Source organism: Thunnus maccoyii, chromosome 18, assembly GCF_910596095.1.
Source record: "Thunnus maccoyii chromosome 18, fThuMac1.1, whole genome shotgun sequence".
Classification (NCBI taxonomy): Eukaryota; Metazoa; Chordata; class Actinopteri; order Scombriformes; family Scombridae; genus Thunnus; species Thunnus maccoyii.
In genome coordinates this window covers 29543531-29561650 of record NC_056550.1, presented here as the reverse complement: position 1 = coordinate 29561650, position 18120 = coordinate 29543531, and the positions used below count along the sequence as shown (strand labels likewise).

General features: G+C 40.7%; 1 protein-coding gene across 1 annotated transcript in view; it reads left to right on the top strand.

The window, feature by feature from the left end:
• The window catches only part of LOC121884733 (serine/threonine-protein kinase WNK4-like), a 28411-nt gene extending 10740 nt beyond the window's left edge, over positions 1-17671 (top strand). Inside the window, exons 5-25 of the mRNA XM_042393706.1 lie at positions 1-68; positions 194-351; positions 426-514; positions 598-817; positions 911-1141; positions 2377-2572; positions 2727-2902; positions 4077-4150; positions 5925-6060; positions 7404-7517; positions 8890-9045; positions 9287-9341; positions 9428-9538; positions 11897-12411; positions 12529-12577; positions 12684-12790; positions 12904-12952; positions 14103-14586; positions 15422-15627; positions 15737-15822; positions 16141-17671. The exon at positions 1-68 is cut by the window's left edge and continues 153 nt beyond it. Coding sequence (XP_042249640.1) covers positions 1-68; positions 194-351; positions 426-514; positions 598-817; positions 911-1141; positions 2377-2572; positions 2727-2902; positions 4077-4150; positions 5925-6060; positions 7404-7517; positions 8890-9045; positions 9287-9341; positions 9428-9538; positions 11897-12411; positions 12529-12577; positions 12684-12790; positions 12904-12952; positions 14103-14586; positions 15422-15627; positions 15737-15822; positions 16141-16143 — 3283 coding nt within the window. The 3' untranslated portion in view covers positions 16144-17671. The remainder of the gene's footprint in view (positions 69-193; positions 352-425; positions 515-597; positions 818-910; positions 1142-2376; positions 2573-2726; positions 2903-4076; positions 4151-5924; positions 6061-7403; positions 7518-8889; positions 9046-9286; positions 9342-9427; positions 9539-11896; positions 12412-12528; positions 12578-12683; positions 12791-12903; positions 12953-14102; positions 14587-15421; positions 15628-15736; positions 15823-16140) is intronic.
• Positions 17672-18120: the final 449 nt, after the last annotated feature.

Genomic DNA, 18120 nt, shown 5'->3' with positions numbered 1-18120 from the left:
CTCTGTCAAGATCGGAGACCTGGGCCTCGCCACGCTCAAGAAGGCCTCATTCGCCAAGAGCGTCATTGGTAAGAACACAGAGAGAGCGAGTATGGAGAGCCAGCAGGGTCACGTTTATGGAATCAGCTCATGTGAAAAAATACATTTAAAGTTCAGACGCTGTTGTAACGTCACTCATGTGTGGTGCGTTCAGGAACCCCGGAGTTCATGGCTCCAGAGATGTATGAGGAGAAGTACGACGAGGCCGTGGACGTTTACGCCTTCGGTATGTGCATCCTGGAGATGGCGACGTCTGAGTATCCGTACTCTGAGTGTCGGAACGCCGCTCAGATCTACCGCAAGGTCACCAACGTAAGTCCCCGCCCAGCTGAGGACTGTCTTCTCCTGTCTTTGTCCACATGTTTGACCTTCTGTTTGTCTCTCAGGGAATTAAACCCGACAGTTTCTCCAAAGTGACGGTCCCAGAGCTGAAGGAGATCATTGACGGCTGCATCCGGACCAACAGCAGCGAGAGGTGACGTCTCCGATCACGCCGCCATGTTTCTGACCTCCTGATGATGATGTTTGGCTTCAGTGTCGGTCTCTCTGTTCCTGCAGGTTCACGGTTCAGGACCTGCTGGATCACCGGTTCTTCCAGGAGCAGCTGGGCGTCCATGTGGAGCTCGCCGAAGACGACGACGGCTCGAAGGCGGCGCTGAAGCTGTGGCTGCGGATGGACGGTAACAAGAAGCTTCATGGGAAATACAAAGACAACAACGCCATCGAGTTCCTGTTTGAGCTGTACAAAGACGTCCCCGAGGAGGTCGCCCAGGAGATGGTACCTGCACCGCCATGTTGATGACATCACCTGGCCCGCCGGGCTGACCGGTGGCGGTGGACTCAGCTGTCTGTCTCTCTGTCTGTGTCTCAGGTGGTGCTGGGGTTCGTGTGTGAGGCGGACTACAAGCTGGTTGCCAAGGTGCTCAGAGACCGTGTGACGGCCATAAAGCGTCAGCGGGAGAAGCAGAGCCGCCTGGTGGAGGAAGCTCTGAGCCGCCAGCAGGAAGCTGTCGTCAAGGAGGAGTCTGACCCCGCCCCCCCACCACCGGAGGCATCCAATCAGAGACCTGCACCTGCCGCCAGCATGACTGCAGCCGGCAAGGTGGTAATACAGTTTTTCTTGAAATGTTACGACTTGTTTCCAGGGAAACAGGGCAAGAGGGCGACACGCAGCATCGACTGCTGGCTGAAAATCTACAAATAAAATTTAAGTTTAATTGATTTTTAATCAATAAAACTAATTTCTCCTGGCACAGTACACTGGCCAGTAATTTAAGTTTGTTATCTGATAAGGAAAAAAATAAGCCACACCCTTGAAATACTGAACAGGGGTTTAAGTTGATATTGTGTCAAATCAGGACATTTAATTTGTATTTATTTCAACATGTCGACACAATTATCTCCATGTTTGTGAGTTGCTCTGTTATGTGCTGAGCTACAACAATAAACTTCTATTCATACATTTTAAATCAAAACCTATTTTTTGTTAATACAAGTCGGGTTGATTCATTTTTATAAGTTATTATAATATTTCTGTTTTGATAAGAGATTTTTTTACAAGGCGACCCGTAGTGTTTTTGTTTGCTTTCTTTCTTTTGCTAAAAGTCGTTTATCAGAACTTTGTTTTTTCTTCTTTCCTCTCCCATTAATCATCTCACCACCCCTCAGATTTATCTGCTGACCCTTTGGAGGGGCCCGACCCCTAGGTTGGGAACCACTGGACTAAACTAGCTAACTGTATATAAAGTAGTGTAAACTAGCTCCACCTCCAGCAGCTACAACAGTAACATGCTGCTCTAACACTGATGCTTCACTATTAATAATCTAATGATGTCATATATAATAATATATCAGTCAGAGGGACCAAACCACTACTTTTACTGCAATACTTTAACTACATCAAGCTCATAATACTTATGTACTTTTACTGCAATACTTTAACTACATCAAGCTCATAATACTTATGTACTTTTACTGCAATACTTTAACTACATCAAGCTCAGAATACTTATGTACTTTTACTGCAATACTTTAACTACATCAAGCTCATAATACTTATGTACTTTTACTGCAATACTTTAACTACATCAAGCTCATAATACTTATGTACTTTTACTGCAATACTTTAACTACATCAAGCTCATAATACTTATGTACTTTTACTGTGGCAGGAGTATTTTTACGTTGCTGTACTGGTAATTTTACGTCAGTAAAGGATCTGAATACAGAAATAACTGAAGCTTTAACGAAACACAAACTGCAGTTAAAAGTCTGAATGTTTTTGAAGATGACATTTCAATAATTTTCAAAAATAACTTCTCCATTTTAAATTCACAGCAGGACTCAGCTGCTGTGTTAGCGCCCGCCCCCACCTGGATGCAGGCCCCGCCCCCGGTAACAGCGACATCATCGGCGCTGTTGTCGAGCAGCGGCCCGGTGGATTCTGGGATCGGCGGCGTCTCCAGCAGGACAGAAAGAGACAGAGAAGAGGAGGACGAGAAGACCAAACACACATCCTTCTCCTTCGCTACATGTCAGGAAATTATTTTGATACTTTATTTTCATATTATATTATTATATTTATGATTTACAAATTCACATTTTTGTTTAGTTATATAATTTATTCGCAATATATATAATTTCATTTTATTTTAATTTCTCTCTCTCTCGTCTTGTTGCCATGGCAGCGGACTGTGATTTGGACTCCTCCTCTGGTGTCCAGGGGAAGGTTGAGGCCACGCCCCCTCCTGTCACTAACCCCACCCCTGCACCTGCGGCCCAGGAAACTACCCACCTCCAGGCTCCTCCCCCTGTGACCCGGACATCGAAGCCTCCGCCACTTCCTGTGCTGCGTTTCCCCAAGGTGAGCAGGGGGCGGGGCTACAGCTCTTGACAATTATGATTTAATATTAAATGTGTTTGCTGAGTTGAGATTCGGATGCACCTTAAACTTTGAAATATAACTTGTCAGTCCTAAAGACTCTTTAAGACTCTTTAAGACTCGTTAAGACTCTTTAAGACTCTTTAAGACTCTTTAAGACTCTTTAAGACTCGTTAAGACTCTTTAAGACTCGTTAAGACTCTTTAAGACTATTTAAGACTCGTTAAGACTCTTTAAGACTCTTTAAGACTCGTTAAGACTCTTTAAGACTCTTTAAGACTCTTTAAGACTCTTTAAGACTCTTTAAGATTCTTTAAGACTCTTTAAAACTTGTTAAGACTCTTTAAGACTCTTTAAGACTCTTTAAGATTCTTTAAGACTTGTTAAGACTCTTTAAGACTCTTTAAGACTTGTTAAGACTTGTTAAGACTCTTTAAGACTCGTTAAGACTCTTTAAGACTCTTTAAGACTTGTTAAGACTCTTTAAGACTCTTTAAGACTGCTACGTTTGTATTTCACATTTTAGTGCTAAAAGTAGCTCTTCTGTCTGAGAGAAGTTAGAAAAATACATCGATGAGCTGCAGCAATTCAGTTGCAATTTAATTTAGTTTTGAAATTTAATTACATTTTATTTTATTTTGACATTGATTTCATCAAATTTAATTTAGTTTAATTAAATTGAATTTAATTAAAATATTTAATCATGTTTCTCACTTAATTTAGTTTAATTATTTTTTCAATTTAATGTATGTTTTAATTTTGATTCTAACTTTATTTAATTTTATTTATTACTTAATTTTTTTATTTTTTAAAATATAATCTCACAAAACCTAATTAATCCGATGCAGTTTCTTTCACGCTCCATTGTATTATAATCAATTGAAATGATTATATTTCACTTTCACTGACAAAGACCAATCACCCGTCAACCAATCAGTAGTCATAGTGAGTAAATCAACTCAGAAACATGATGTCATTCATAGCAACAGATGTATATAAACTATATGCACGTTATAAACTCTGGACAGTTTCCGCTGTGTTGATGTTTTGTGAACCTTTGTCATGACATCACAACGTTTCCCTCTGGAATCATGAGAAAACAAACGTGTCATCATCAGTCTGAATTCTCCTGTTCGTGTCCTCACGTCTTCTCCAGAGCATCGCTGTGTCCAACAACGTCGAGAGACCACCGTCTGGATCAGTCAGCGGCTTCTGCTCACCTGTCGAGAGGTAACAAACACGTGTTTACTGCTGTACTCATGAGGACGTTCAGCAACCTAATGCTGCCTTTTAGAGGACTGGATGAAATATCCTCAGTTTGTCTGAAACTCATCATGGTCCTCATGAACACCTGAGGGTTGTACTACGAAGCACGTTCAACATACTCAGGCCTTCTTAGTGTGAACTGGCTCGACAAACCCTGAACTCACAATCAGAGATCATTTGTATCACGACAGTAGTTATGAACTTTCTTTGTTGAGCTCTCTGCTTCAGGGTCTGTGCGCGTCCCCATGAAAGGGGGCGTTTGGCATCATTTGACTCTTTTTCACACTAAATGGACCAATCACGTATCGCCTGCTTCAGTCAGGAGGAACAGGTCGTTATAATCTGTGATATTGATATTATCTGTGATAAATACCAACACACTAATCAATTTTATTTTATTTGTTTTGATCATAGAATCTTTTAAATAAGTTTTTAGTTTATTAGTTTTTTTTGTATTTGAAATACAGTTTGATCTATTGTAACAAAATCCCACAGTAACCCTAATCTATTACACCATTACAAATTTACAATATGACATCAAATCAATGGTAAATATGATAAAAGACTAATCAATATTCTAATCGGTGTTCTAATAGCTGCAGTAGCAGCAGTGTTAAACGGACTCGGCAGCAAATCAGGTGGTCAGTGAAAGGACGGCGCTTTTTATTGCCGACTTAACTTGAAACTCAGAACATAACCTGCTCCGGACCAGGTTACGTTTGCAGCATCAGTTACCATGGTGATCTAGCAGGTTAAAAGAGAGTTACCATGGTGATATAAGAGGTTAAAGAGAGTTACAATGGTGTTCTAGCAGGTTTAAAGAGTTACCATGGTGATGTAGCAGGTTAAAAGAGAGTTACCATGGTGATATAACAGGTTAAAGAGAGTTACCATGGTGATGTAGCAGGTTAAAGAGAGTTACCATGGTGATGTAGCAGGTTAAAGAGAGTTACCATGGTGATCTAGCAGGTTAAAAGAGAGTTACCATGGTGATGTAGCAGGTTAAAGAGAGTTACCATGGTGATGTAGCAGGTTAAAGAGAGTTACCATGGTGATGTAGCAGGTTAAAGAGAGTTACCATGGTGATGTAACAGGCTAAAGAGAGTTACCATGGTGATCTAGCAGGTTAAAGAGAGTTACCATGGTGATGTAGCAGGTTAAAGAGAGTTACCATGGTGATCTAGCAGGTTAAAGAGAGTTACCATGGTGATCTAGCAGGTTAAAGAGAGCCACTTTCATGACATTGAAAATCCTGCAGGCTCAACACACCTCGCTAACCCACTAATCTCACTTTGTAGTACAGCCCTCAGGTCATTATGAACACTGGGTCCTCATAAACACCGGGTCCTTATGAACACCAGGTCCTCATAGACACCGGGTCCTCATAGACACCAGGGCCTCATAAACACCAGGTCCTCATAAACACCAGGTCCTCATAGACACCAGGGCCTCATAGACACCAGGGCCTCATAAACACCAGGTCCTTATGAACACCAGGTCCTCATAGACACCGGGTCCTCATAGACACCAGGGCCTCATAAACACCAGGTCCTCATAAACACCAGGGCCTCATAAACACCAGGTCCTCATAGACACCAGGGCCTCATAAACACCAGGTCCTCATAGACACCAGGGCCTGTGAACACCAGGTGGTCATATGGTCAGTACAAACCATAGTAAACAGTTTTGGACTGTGTCTCACATTTAAATGTTTCCTTTTGTCTCCTGGTTTTTGTAGCTACGCATCTGATGTGACCTCAGGTTTGAGTGACGGAAATGATGGCCAATCAGATAAAAGCAACCAGGAAGTGACCAGACGGTCGGCTTCGAAGCAGTTCAGGAGGAAAGCGAGGGCTCGCCTGAGAATCATTGGGGTAAAACCCATCTGACTGACTGAGTACCACTGAGTACCATATATATAAACGGGTGACAAATTAAAGGAAATCTGGTTCAAGTCTGAATGCTAGACCCCTACAGTGAGGGGTTTTTGGACTGACGTGTTAGACAGCGCTAACCACCACCGTCATCAAAACACCAAATGAGGGAATATCTTTTTGAAGAATGATGTTCATCCCTCCAGAAGAGTTCCAGAGACTAGAATCAATGCCAAGGCTGAGGAACATAAAGATCTTCCTCATGTGGTGTTGTGATGATGATGATGATGAAGAGCGCTGTCTAACACATCAGCTGGGTTGAGATCTGGTGACTGTGAAGGTCGTAACATATGATTCATCCTGGAAGAGACCACTCCCATCAGGATAAAGCTGATCACTCACAACTACTTTGTATTGATTAGCAGTGACCCTTCCCCAAACCATGCCAGCATAACAGAGCCCCCAGACCCCCTCACTGTAGGGGTCCAGCATTCAGACCTGGACCAGACCCCCTCACTGTAGGGGTCCAGCATTCAGACCTGGACCAGACCCCCTCACTGTAGGGGTCCAGCATCCAGACCTGGACCAGACCCCCTCACTGTAGGGGTCCAGCATTCAGACCTGGACCAGACCCCCTCACTGTAGGGGTCCAGCATCCAGACCTGGACCAGACCCCCTCACTGTAGGGGTCCAGCATTCAGACCTGGACCAGGTTTTACTTGAATTTGCGTTATATTTTTTTTATTGATATTCAACACATTCAGCCAGGATTCAGGGGCTTTCTGACGAGCAAAACATTTCCCAAATGTTTCTAAATGAGGTTTGCATTCAGTCAGAGGGATACAGGTTGGTGTTGGGCACTTTGAAAATGACACTACATTTTTATCTTAATGGATTTATTTTAATGGCATTATTGACTGATTTTATTTGGTGCTGATGTTGAGCTGAAAGTTTATTTCATAAAGGTTTATAAACGGGACTCAAGTCCAGTATTTTCTTTTTTATAGAACTTTGAGCCCATGGTTCTCATGCTCCGGAAATACATTTAAAAATTAATACTGAAATATAGTTGTTTCTGTGATATGTAGTATGCTTTTTATCCAAGGAAGTGATTAAATATGACTTTTCATTGGTAGTAATTTTGTAAAAAACGCATTATTTTCCTTTGCTTGCAGTTTTTCCCAATTCCCACAATATTACCACAAAAAGAGCACACAAAACATTGCAATTATTACCACAATTTTTGATAAAAGCTGCTGCAAAATCAAACATTTTTGGCTCCAAAAATCAAAAAGACACTGTTAAAGTATATTGTATATCAAAATCATACTGTGTGTGTGCAGGTGGATACGGATAACCGGGTGGTGGAGTGTCAGCTGCAGACTCACAGCAGTAAGATGGTGACGTTTAAGTTCGATCTGGATGGAGACAATCCTGAGGACATCGCCTCTGTGCTGGTGAGGACCAACAGCCAATCAGAGCATGCTATACGGCGACTTTAATTTCATTGATCAGCCAAAAAACATGAAGAAAAATAATTGTTAAACGTTGCTTGTTCACAACAAAAATGAGACTAAAACTAAATACAAAGTGAATTTTGACAACAAAAACTATGTTTCACATTTTTATCAATGAATAAAAACTAAACAATAATTTGAAATATGGACAAATTAACTAATGTAAAGTCTCCAAGCTGCATTTACGTTCAGTGAGGAATATTCATATTAAAGTATTTGAAGTAAAGTCAAACCAGTTTCATTTATATATCATCCAAAATCACAAATGTACCTCAAAGAGATTTACAATCTGTACAGCACCAACTATGTCAGGATTGTCTGTTTTGTTTCCATTATTTACTCTTTCTTTTATGTAATTATTTTTATATTACATAATGTATTAATGACATTATTTTTTTTATTATCATCTTGAAGAAAAACAGAAACAAAAGCAATCTTTGTGGTAATATACACAAGTTCAAAGATGATCTTTATTTCTTTAGCTTGTACATTCTCATCTGTCTCTGGTCTGTCTGGTTAAATTAAATTGTTTTTCTGTTGAGTCAGTGGATGCAGGTCATTAATTGACTTCTCAGCTCTGTGTAAATAACTGTTAACCTGGAGATATTTACGACATGTTGTCCATATTCTAACTATCTTTATTTTCTATTTTATCCTCTCTGGATCTGTTTTTATTAAATTAATTTTAATTCAGTGTTTGTTCTGTGTTAAGATTCTTTAAGACTCGTTAAGACTCGTTAAGACTCTTTAAGACTCTTTAAGACTCTTTAAGACTCGTTAAGACTCGTTAAGACTCTTTAAGACTCGTTAAGACTCTTTAAGACTCTTTAAGACTCGTTAAGACTCTTTAAGACTCTTTAAGACTCGTTAAGACTCGTTAAGACTCTTTAAGACTCTTTAAGACTCGTTAAGACTCTTTAAGACTCGTTAAGACTCTTTAAGACTGCTACGTTTGTATTTCACAAAACATTTTAGTGCTAAAAGTAGCTCTTCTGTCTGAGAGAAGTTAGAAAAATACATCGATGAGCTGCAGCAATTCAGTTGCAATTTAATTTAGTTTTGAAATTTAATTACATTTTATTTTATTTTGATATTGATTTCATCAAATTTAATTTAGTTTAATTAAATTGAATTTAATTAAAATATTTAATCATTTTTCTGTTGAGTCAGTGGATGCAGGTCATTTATTGACTTCTCAGCTCTGTGTAAATAACTGTTAACCTGGAGATATTTACGACATGTTGTCCATATTCTAACTATCTTTGTTTTCTATTTTATCCTCTCTGGATCTGTTTGTTCTGTGTGTGTCCAGATCCACCGAGACTTCATCCTGCCGTCCGAGTGGGCAGAATTCATCCTACGAATGCACGACATCATCAAGAGGGTGGAATCCACGATGCATCCGCAGCCAGCAGCAGACACTGACAGTTCGTCTCAGCTGAATGCCTCCATGCCGCCTGAGTCGCCGGTGTGTGAAGTCATATCACTTAATCGATAAAACATCAGAAATCTGTGAAAATAATTTTTTTTTTTGCGGTTTCTTAGTCCAAGGTGGCGTCTTCAGAATAGAAAAGAGAAACAGAAACTCCTTGTTATTGAGAAACCACCCCAAAAATGAGTTTTTAGATTGATAAATGACTGAAACAATTGATTATCAAACTTGTAGTGATATAGACTGACGTGACCTTTTTATTTTATTCTTTCTTCAGACGAATATGGCAGCCCAGAGCCTCTCCAGAACTCTGTCCTCTTCTTCTCTACCTGGTGAGGAAAGACACAAAAAAAAAAAAAGTGGTCAATGGTTAATCTTTAAACTCACAAACTGATCAATTGATGTTTCTTCCTATCAGACACTGAAGATGTTGAGCCTTCCACACTGAAGGGTGTAGACTCCCACATCAACCCTGAGGCCACGCCTGCCGTCAGGCCACTGAGGTCACAGTCCCTCCACACCTCATCAGGTACGTGAGCGTGGTTTTTATTTAAAGACTGTCCCCCTTTTTTAATTTATAGGTTAATCCCCTTCTTCTCTGCCTTTTGAAACTTGTGGAGTCCCTCAGGGAAGTATCCTGGGGCCTCTGTTCTTTCCATTAAACCTTATAAACAGTGCTTCGCAAACATTTTAGGCACTAAAAGTAAAGTAAGGATGCTTTCAAAAATAATGCAATGAACAGTTTTTGATACTCAGTTAACTTGATCCAAAGTTTAGAAAACAGCAGAAACCTAATTAAATCAATATCTGGTGTGAGCAGCTTTGTCTTTAAAACAGCAGCAGTTCTCCTCGGTTCGCCTGCACACAGTGTTTCAGGCACTCGGCAGGTCGGTTGTTCCTGCAACTTGGAGAAGTTGCCACAGTTCTGAGGATTTCAGCGTCTCAGCTGCTTCTGTCTCTTCATGTTAATCCCAGACTGACATCCATGATGTTGAGATCAGAGTCCATCTGTTGCAGGACTCCTTGTTCTTCTTGTTGCTGAAGATAGATCTTTATGACTCTGGCTGGATGTTTGGGCTCGTTGTCCTGCTGCAGAATACATTTGGGACGATCAGACGCCTCCCTGATGGACTTGTATTATGAAGAAGAATCTAAACATCTAAAGGGCCCAAAACGTTTGCACAGTGCTCATCAATTCAATGTACAGTATGAGCGTATATCCCTCAATCACACTGCCAACTAGAATAACAATACACAGTGACAATGTGAAAGTAGTAAGTGGACTACTCATAAATGACACAAGTGACCGTGTGCAATAATTCAGAGCTGTCTTAGGACCAACAAGGACGTTTAAACATGCAACCTAATTAGATACAAAACACAAGGTGCTCAACTCTTTCAAGGAGGACCTAATGAAACAAGACTGGAATAAGGTGTATGTGCAAGATGTAAATGAAGACTAGGAGGCATTTTTAGAGAGAGAGACAACTGCTCTCTATAAAACCTCAGACCAGGTTTAACATGGACGCTGGATGGGAAAATTACAACTGTGTCAGTCTTAAACTAACAAAGACACTTGCGTCACTGTGTAAGATAGGACCCATAATCACAAAACATAATGTACTGAGGAAATATCAACTGCAACAGAAAATAAAACAATATGCAGTGGGGGTATTCATAGATCTGTTGACCATGACTTATTATTGTAGAAATAACGAAGCTAGGCAATTAGAGGGGTAGCACTCTTTAATTTAAACTGTTACCTGGAGAAAAGGTATCAATAACTTCAAATCACAACTACTGGAGGTTACTTGTGGGGTTCCTCAGGGCTCAGTGTTGAGACCACTGTTGTTTTTCTACATAAACAATATATGTGAGGTTATTTGCAGATGATAGATATTTATTTCATTGTGTAAGAAACAACTTTTGGATACAGTGGAGAATGAACTGGAGTCTGTTTGATTCTAATGAACAAACGGTGCAACTAAGTAAAACGGAATTTATTAATCTTTGTAAATTGTGTAACTGAATCAAACTGGAAACTCATCTTATATGAAGTAGAAATCGAAAAAGTGTCTTAAATTAAATGTCTTGGAGTCAACTGCAGATTTATATACAGTCGAAGATCTTCTAAATCAAGCTTCGTTATACACCTCATACTGTTCCTGTACAGTCCTGTATGTTACTCTGTGGAAGTGTGTAAACAAAACCACTTACAGAGAACCATCAAACCCACCCTTTATTAAATTAAAAGCACTAAAATCTCAAAATCAGCTGCAAAATATTAACGTGAGAAATTTCCAATATATTTGTAACCAATAAATCTACCCTCGATCAATATAATTTGATCTATATACTGTAAATAATGTAGAGAATAACAGTTTAAATTTTACTAGCAATACATTTAGATAAAACTGTCACAGCACAAAACTGATAACAGTTTCCGAGTTTTTAGACAGTTTTTATTGTCAGCATCTTGTTTTAAAGGAGGAATGACACTTTATGAATCTCTGCATGAATAGATATAACAGGCTCAAAGGATTGTTTAATGTACTCAGTTTTAAAGTGTTTGGAAGATGGATTTCTTTCTTATTTGATGGAGCTAAGTTAACTGTGTCCCTCTGCTTACAGTCTTTGTGCTAAGCTGGACTAACCAAGTCCTGGACCCACCTGTACTGGAAACACAGATGAAACAAATACTGACTCAAATACTGAATAAGCATGTGTGAAATAAGAATAACAATAAGAATCATCAGTAACCAAGATCTTTTTAAAATTTTTATTTCAAGATTAATTAAACTCGTAATGTTTTTAATTAAATTTATAGAAAATGTTTTAATTACTAACATCTGGAGATAATAAGATCTAATCTTTCTTCTCTCTCCAGCTTCCTCCCATCAGCCCCCCCTCTCCCCCCACCATCACCCCCAACCAGACTCCGCCCCTCCTCCCCCACACCTCCCCCCTCCTCCTCCTCAGTATCAACTCCAGTCCCCGCCCCCCTCCTCCTTCCCCACCCAGAGCTCCGCCCCCTCCTCGTCTTCCTCAGCTCCTCCTGCCCTCCCTCAGTGGCCCCCCTCTGACCAGTCTCCCCTTTTTCTGGCCAGTGTGCTCTCTCTGGCCATGAGTGTGGCTCAGTCCTTCATGCCCGCCGCCGGGGCCCCCAACCAGGGCTTTCACCCCCAACCACAGCCCCCGTCTTCCCCGTTCCCCTCCCCCCAGACTCCCCTCTCTCCCCCCATGTCCCCATCCCTGGGCCCTAAGCTCCACCCTCCAAGCCACACCTCCCTCTCTGCTCCCTCCCTCCCCCAGCTGACCCACAGCCCCCCCACGCCTCAGACAGGCTCCGCCCCCGACAGCCAGCAGGGGGCGTCACTCAGCCGGAGTCCAGACTCTCCTCAGGTAGGAAAGAACCCAGCTGTGTGCCGACGGGAGCCCGGTTTTTGTAGTCGGGGGGTAGAACCAGGAAATATTCCTTCATTCATTCATTTTTTTAAATTGTTCATTGATTCGTTACAGCATCAGAGTCCAGTTCAGCTGAAGGTCAGCTCAGCTTCTCCCCCTCAAGGTGAGTCGCTGCTGACGTCACAGAGTGACATCACAGAGTGACATCACAGAGTGACGTCACAGCACACAGAACACACTGACTGATCATTTATCTGACTCATTCACAGGTTCAGAGACTGTCTCTGCTCCCAGTCTGACCAGCACTCCCAGTCCCAGAGGAGAGTTCTCTGACTCCTCCCCCTCCTCCCCGCTGGCCTCGACTCCTCACAACACAGTACTACTGTTCTCATTAACCTCTCATTTATGAAATACAGATCACTTTGCTCTCATGTTTGTGTTTGCTCTGCCTTTTTGTTTCATTGGTTTTATGCTCTTGTTCGTGTGCAGGTGTCGTCCCCCGTCTGCCCGTCACCGGGACCGTCGTCCACACAGGAAGGTAAGACGTAGCTGCCCGTCTCTGGGGATCCACTGAAATATTGTGCAGATGTTATCAGATGTTCTTTTAAAGTTTTATTTAATTTTTAATTAGTGTTTCACGACTGTCCTCCCAAGAAAAACAGCAGCGTCAATCGTTCACAAAGTGTTTTAAATCAAAGAAAAACACACTATTAAAATAGCAATGACAACAAACAGGGCGGAGCTGACAAGTATATAAACAAGTACACAGGCGAGGAAATAAGCCTCCATTCAGACAGTCTGAGTCGTGATCTCTTGTTATTTCTAGTTAAAAGCCAAGCAGCTCTACTTTGGACAGTTTGGAGGTTCAGAGAAGTTTGATTTAAACAGGTAAAAACAGCGTAACAATAATCTAAACAGGAAGAAATAAAAGCATGCATAATCATCTCAACCTCGGTCACCACAGAGCGAATGAACTGGCTGACGTGATTATCAAAGACATGATTAACAGTGATTGTTTTGAAGGTTGTGCTGAACACAATCACTTAACAACCCCATATACTCACTAACACACTGCCCCATAATGCATCACATCTCTTCAGACTGTCCACTTTATTAAGTTTTAATATTTTTCTGACCGTTTGGATTCCCAGTTGTTGGTCAATTTATCAAAATAACATTTGGTTTCCGTTTTGGAAGACACGCAGAAATGATCCTGCTAATATGAGCATCAGATCAAAAATTCTGGAGGGTAATTAAAAATAAAATGTTTTGTTGTTTCTTTCTTTGAGTTTTCTCCGTCCACACTTTCTCCAAACAGACGCTCACTGTAGAGACGAATATTAAAATCGAAAAACAAAGTTGAAGTTGATTTTAATAGAAATGAACTGAATTCTGTCTTATTATTTATCGTTTTGTCTCTAAAATGTCAGTAAATAGTGAAAAAATGATCATTTCATATCACTATTATCATTTCTTAGAGGCCATTCAACACTCCAAAATACAAAGATATTCAGTATTTATAGATCATGTTTGACATATAAAAGCTTCAACAGCTGCAACCAGTAAATGATTAATTTTCTGTCACTTGACTAATTGATTAACTGATCACTGATCACTGATCACTGATCACTGATCATTGATCACTGATCACTGATCACTCTGACGTTTTTCTTCTGTCTCTCTTTCAGTGACGAAACCTTCAGTCTTCACCGTTGGTCGTTTCCAGGTGATGCCTTCCAAAGACACTCCTGCTGTCCATCATCAGGAGCCACGCCCACTCAACCAGGCCACGCCCACCGCACACTCCCCGCCTCCGTCCAGGCCGAGCCAATCAGAGAGCTCAGAGAGCAGCACGGAGGAGCAGAGCGAATCAGAGATGAGCGTCAGCACGGGGAGGGTCTCCCCACCTGGGCATCGTCGTCGTCTGGGTTACCATGACAACCACGGAGAACAGGAGGAGAGGAGAAGAAAAGGGGATGAGGACCAAAACGAGGAGGAGGAGGAGGAGAAGAAGAAGAGGGTCAGCCTGTGGGAGGGGTCGGCCGGCAGCCCCGGGCTGAGCGGCAGCGGCTTCAGCCAATCGTGGACCCGCTCCGCGTCCTACATGAGCTCCGACGAATCAGAGAGTGAGAAGGAGGAGATTTGGGCGGAGCTACAGCAGCTTCGGGAAAGGTAAGCGGGAGGTTGATGAGACGACACCGAGTCTGTTGATCGGACAAAAACAAATGTCTTGATATCGGTGAACAGAACATAGAGTAATGATCCTAAACGTTTGACTTTGTAAATTTTGATGACATCATCCCAAACATGATACTAAACTTCTTAACTGCACTGATCAGATGTAATATTTCCACATTGTATTACACCAAATACATTTATGTCTTTGTTCAATCATTTGAAAATGAGGAGGGTAGATAATAAGATAATATGGCGACGTTTGAAACAGAAAACAGCAAAGCTCATCAATTCCAATCTGATTTTTCTGAGTTTCTATGCAAATTATTTTACAAGACTCGTATCCTGCACATGTGTATATTTATATTCTGGGGCTCCGCTGGAACGTAGCTGCATGATTTACAGTTAAAAACTTCAGTTTCATTGATATTTAAACATTGGAGATAAAGGACAACCCTGTCTCATCCCTCTGCTTGAAGAAAAGAACTCTGATGCATTATGGGTAATGACCGTTGCCGTGAGGTTTCTACATAACGCTCTAATCCAACCAATAAAACAGTATCTCTACAAAAAGAGAGGAAAACCGAATAGATTATGTGTTCTTACCTTTTGTTAATTTGCAAAATAAATGCAAAATAAAATCAAAGATCAATATAAGTAACAAACATTTTACAACTAAATGCCTCGTTTTCTATTTTATTTCAGAAGAATCAGATAAATCAGTCTGACGTCATCAGTTCCTTCAGTTTAACCTCTGAATGCTGAGATGAGCACTATTTTCTAACAGGAAGTCCTTAAATGTCCTTTTTCAACCCCTCTCACCTTTTCCCAGACACCTGGCAGAGGTGCTCAACCTGCAGGTCAATCAGAAGCAAGAGATCGAGGCGCTTTACCTGAAGATGGGTAAAGTCCCGCCCCCTGTCATCGTCTCTCCGGCCATCATGTTGAACCACCGCCCACGCCGCCTCTCCATGACCGGACACTACCCTCCCGCTCGCAGAAACAGCCTGCAGAGACCGGACGTCCTGCCCCCTGCAGGTAGAGAGGACGCACTGCAGCCTGCGCACCACCCTGCTGCCGGAAACAGAGAATAATAATAATAAAGTTTCTTATAATAAGGTGGAATGTCTCTATTGTTGCGTCGTAGGTATCATGAGGAACAGCGGCAGCAGCAGTGGATCTCAGGAGAGGGCAGGGAAAGGTGTGACCTTTGCCCCCGAACACAGCTACATGGTGAGCTCACTGTCACAACTCAAAACCTGCAGCTTTAAGGCCTAATAACACCAAAAACCAGACAATTACATCCTCAGGAATTGACAAAAAACACTCCTATGATAAGACCAACAATACATCTCAAAATCCACAGAATACGACAGAAAACTGGAAATAAAAACTACTGAAAACAAATCAAAAGTCTTTTTGCCTCCTAGTAGTAAAAAATGAGCTTTAACAAGTATTTTTTCTGACTTTATTCTTGAGTATTGTTTCCATATGTCGGGCTTATCTGATGTGGTCTCTATCTGTGACTAACCTTTGACCTTTTCCTTCCAGTGAGCGATAGAGGGAAGTGCTGTCTAACTAAAGACATGACGGAGACCATTGAAGAGGAAGACGAGAAGTCGCCTCTGTACACAAACGTCACTTTATTATCAAACCAGCAGAAACATGAAAATCTCTCATTTTATTCAAAAATCTTCAACTGACTTGAACGACTCTGCTGAAACCAAATAGTTCTTAGTTGAACTGAGAAATAGCAGTATCCCCGTCGCAATGTTTAGCTTGTTTCCAGATAAGAGATTTGTTGTGTTCTGGTTTTGTTTATTTTGAATTGAGACATTTGAAACATTATAATAACGTTTCAGCACTTTAGAAAGAAACCAACGAGCCTTAATGAGCCTCATGCAGAAACAGTTTCTTATTCTTTACATTCTGTGGTTCTGCAGATTTATCTTATAAATCATCTTTAAACGCTCGAGTGTAACAAACACAGACTGCATCGTGGAGTATTATATCACACATCTAATACATCGTACAGACAGCAGAAGCCAGGAAATTTATTTTACATTATTTTGCAAGTAGTTATTATAGATAAAGAGAAAAATGCTGCTTTTTGACTACAGAACAATCATCCAGTGACCTGCCGGGGATGCATCAGCTGAGGCGTCATCATGCGTCGATGCTGCTGACGTCGTTCCCAGAGGTCGAACCTAAAAACCAGAATCTGAAAAACACTCAGCAACTTACACTTCCTTGAGGATAATTCTGGTGATTTTCTATATTTTATAGTCTTCGGAGCCGTTTCTGAACAAACTAACGTGACCAAACTCTTGATGATGAAGGATCATGTGACCCAGTGATGTGTCTTTAATCAGATATATCAGCTTTGACACACACACACAGTACTGGTTAGTAGATCAGTTCATTGATGGTTTGGATCCAAACATGAAGACAATTATAGAATATTAACCAGAATGATCCTTTAATAGTGATTTTCTTAATCAGCTCTAAGTGAACACGTTGTTAGAACCACGCTGCTGCTTTCACATATTTCACAAACACTCAGATTTGTGTTTGATTGCAACGTGAAACAAATCAAACAGTTTAGATGAATGATGTCGTTTTATTACGCAGGACGTTTTGATGATGAGAAATGCTTCATATTTTAGTTTTCATGTGTTATTAGAATGAATCTGTTCTTGCACGAGGGTCTTCTGCACTTTTACACCAGTATCTCATGTCTGTATATCTGGAATACATGTTTATAGTCTGTATACAGCAAATGTAACTTGGACTGAATGCGTGCCTTATTTAAAGACAATGTATTTCACTTTCTGTGTATTATTTAAAGATAATTAAAGAAGTAATGTGTGTATTATTTAGAGAAAGTGTTTCACATCTGAGTTCAGACTCTGTTTATGTGCTTTTAAACAATCAGCTGTTATGATTTGATCTACTTGATGTGACTGAAGTCTGTCTGACATGATTCACATCATCGTTATTATCTTCTGTCCATGTTTATGCTTCACTTCTCTGCTGTTCCATGTAATGAAAAAATAATCACATTTTTGTTTATAAAAGATAGATTTAAGTAGAGTTTGGCTTTTTTTAATGTTTCTGTTTCTTGTCTCTTTAATTTAATTGAAGTTTTATTTAACGCAAGAGTCACATTTAAATATGTGTGAAAAAGGAAAACGTGAATAAATGAGCGGAGAAACATAACGAATGCAGATGCCATCAGATCGGTCACATCTGGAGGTTCAGGCCGTTACACACACGAATAAACGACACGAAACTGATTTATTTCATTCATTGGCTTCATTTCTCCGAACACTGTAGCGAGTGAACCGACCCGTCTGCCTGCAGGGCTCACAGACCTGGAGCTGATCAATCAATATAGATACGGTCAATAAGTTCAAAACACACACAGCAGGAAACTCAACGCCCCGCGTGTTGTTTGGTCTACTGATCATTGAATATAAACTCTATACATTATCAATGAACTCAGTAATTTTGTTCTTATTAGGATTTAAA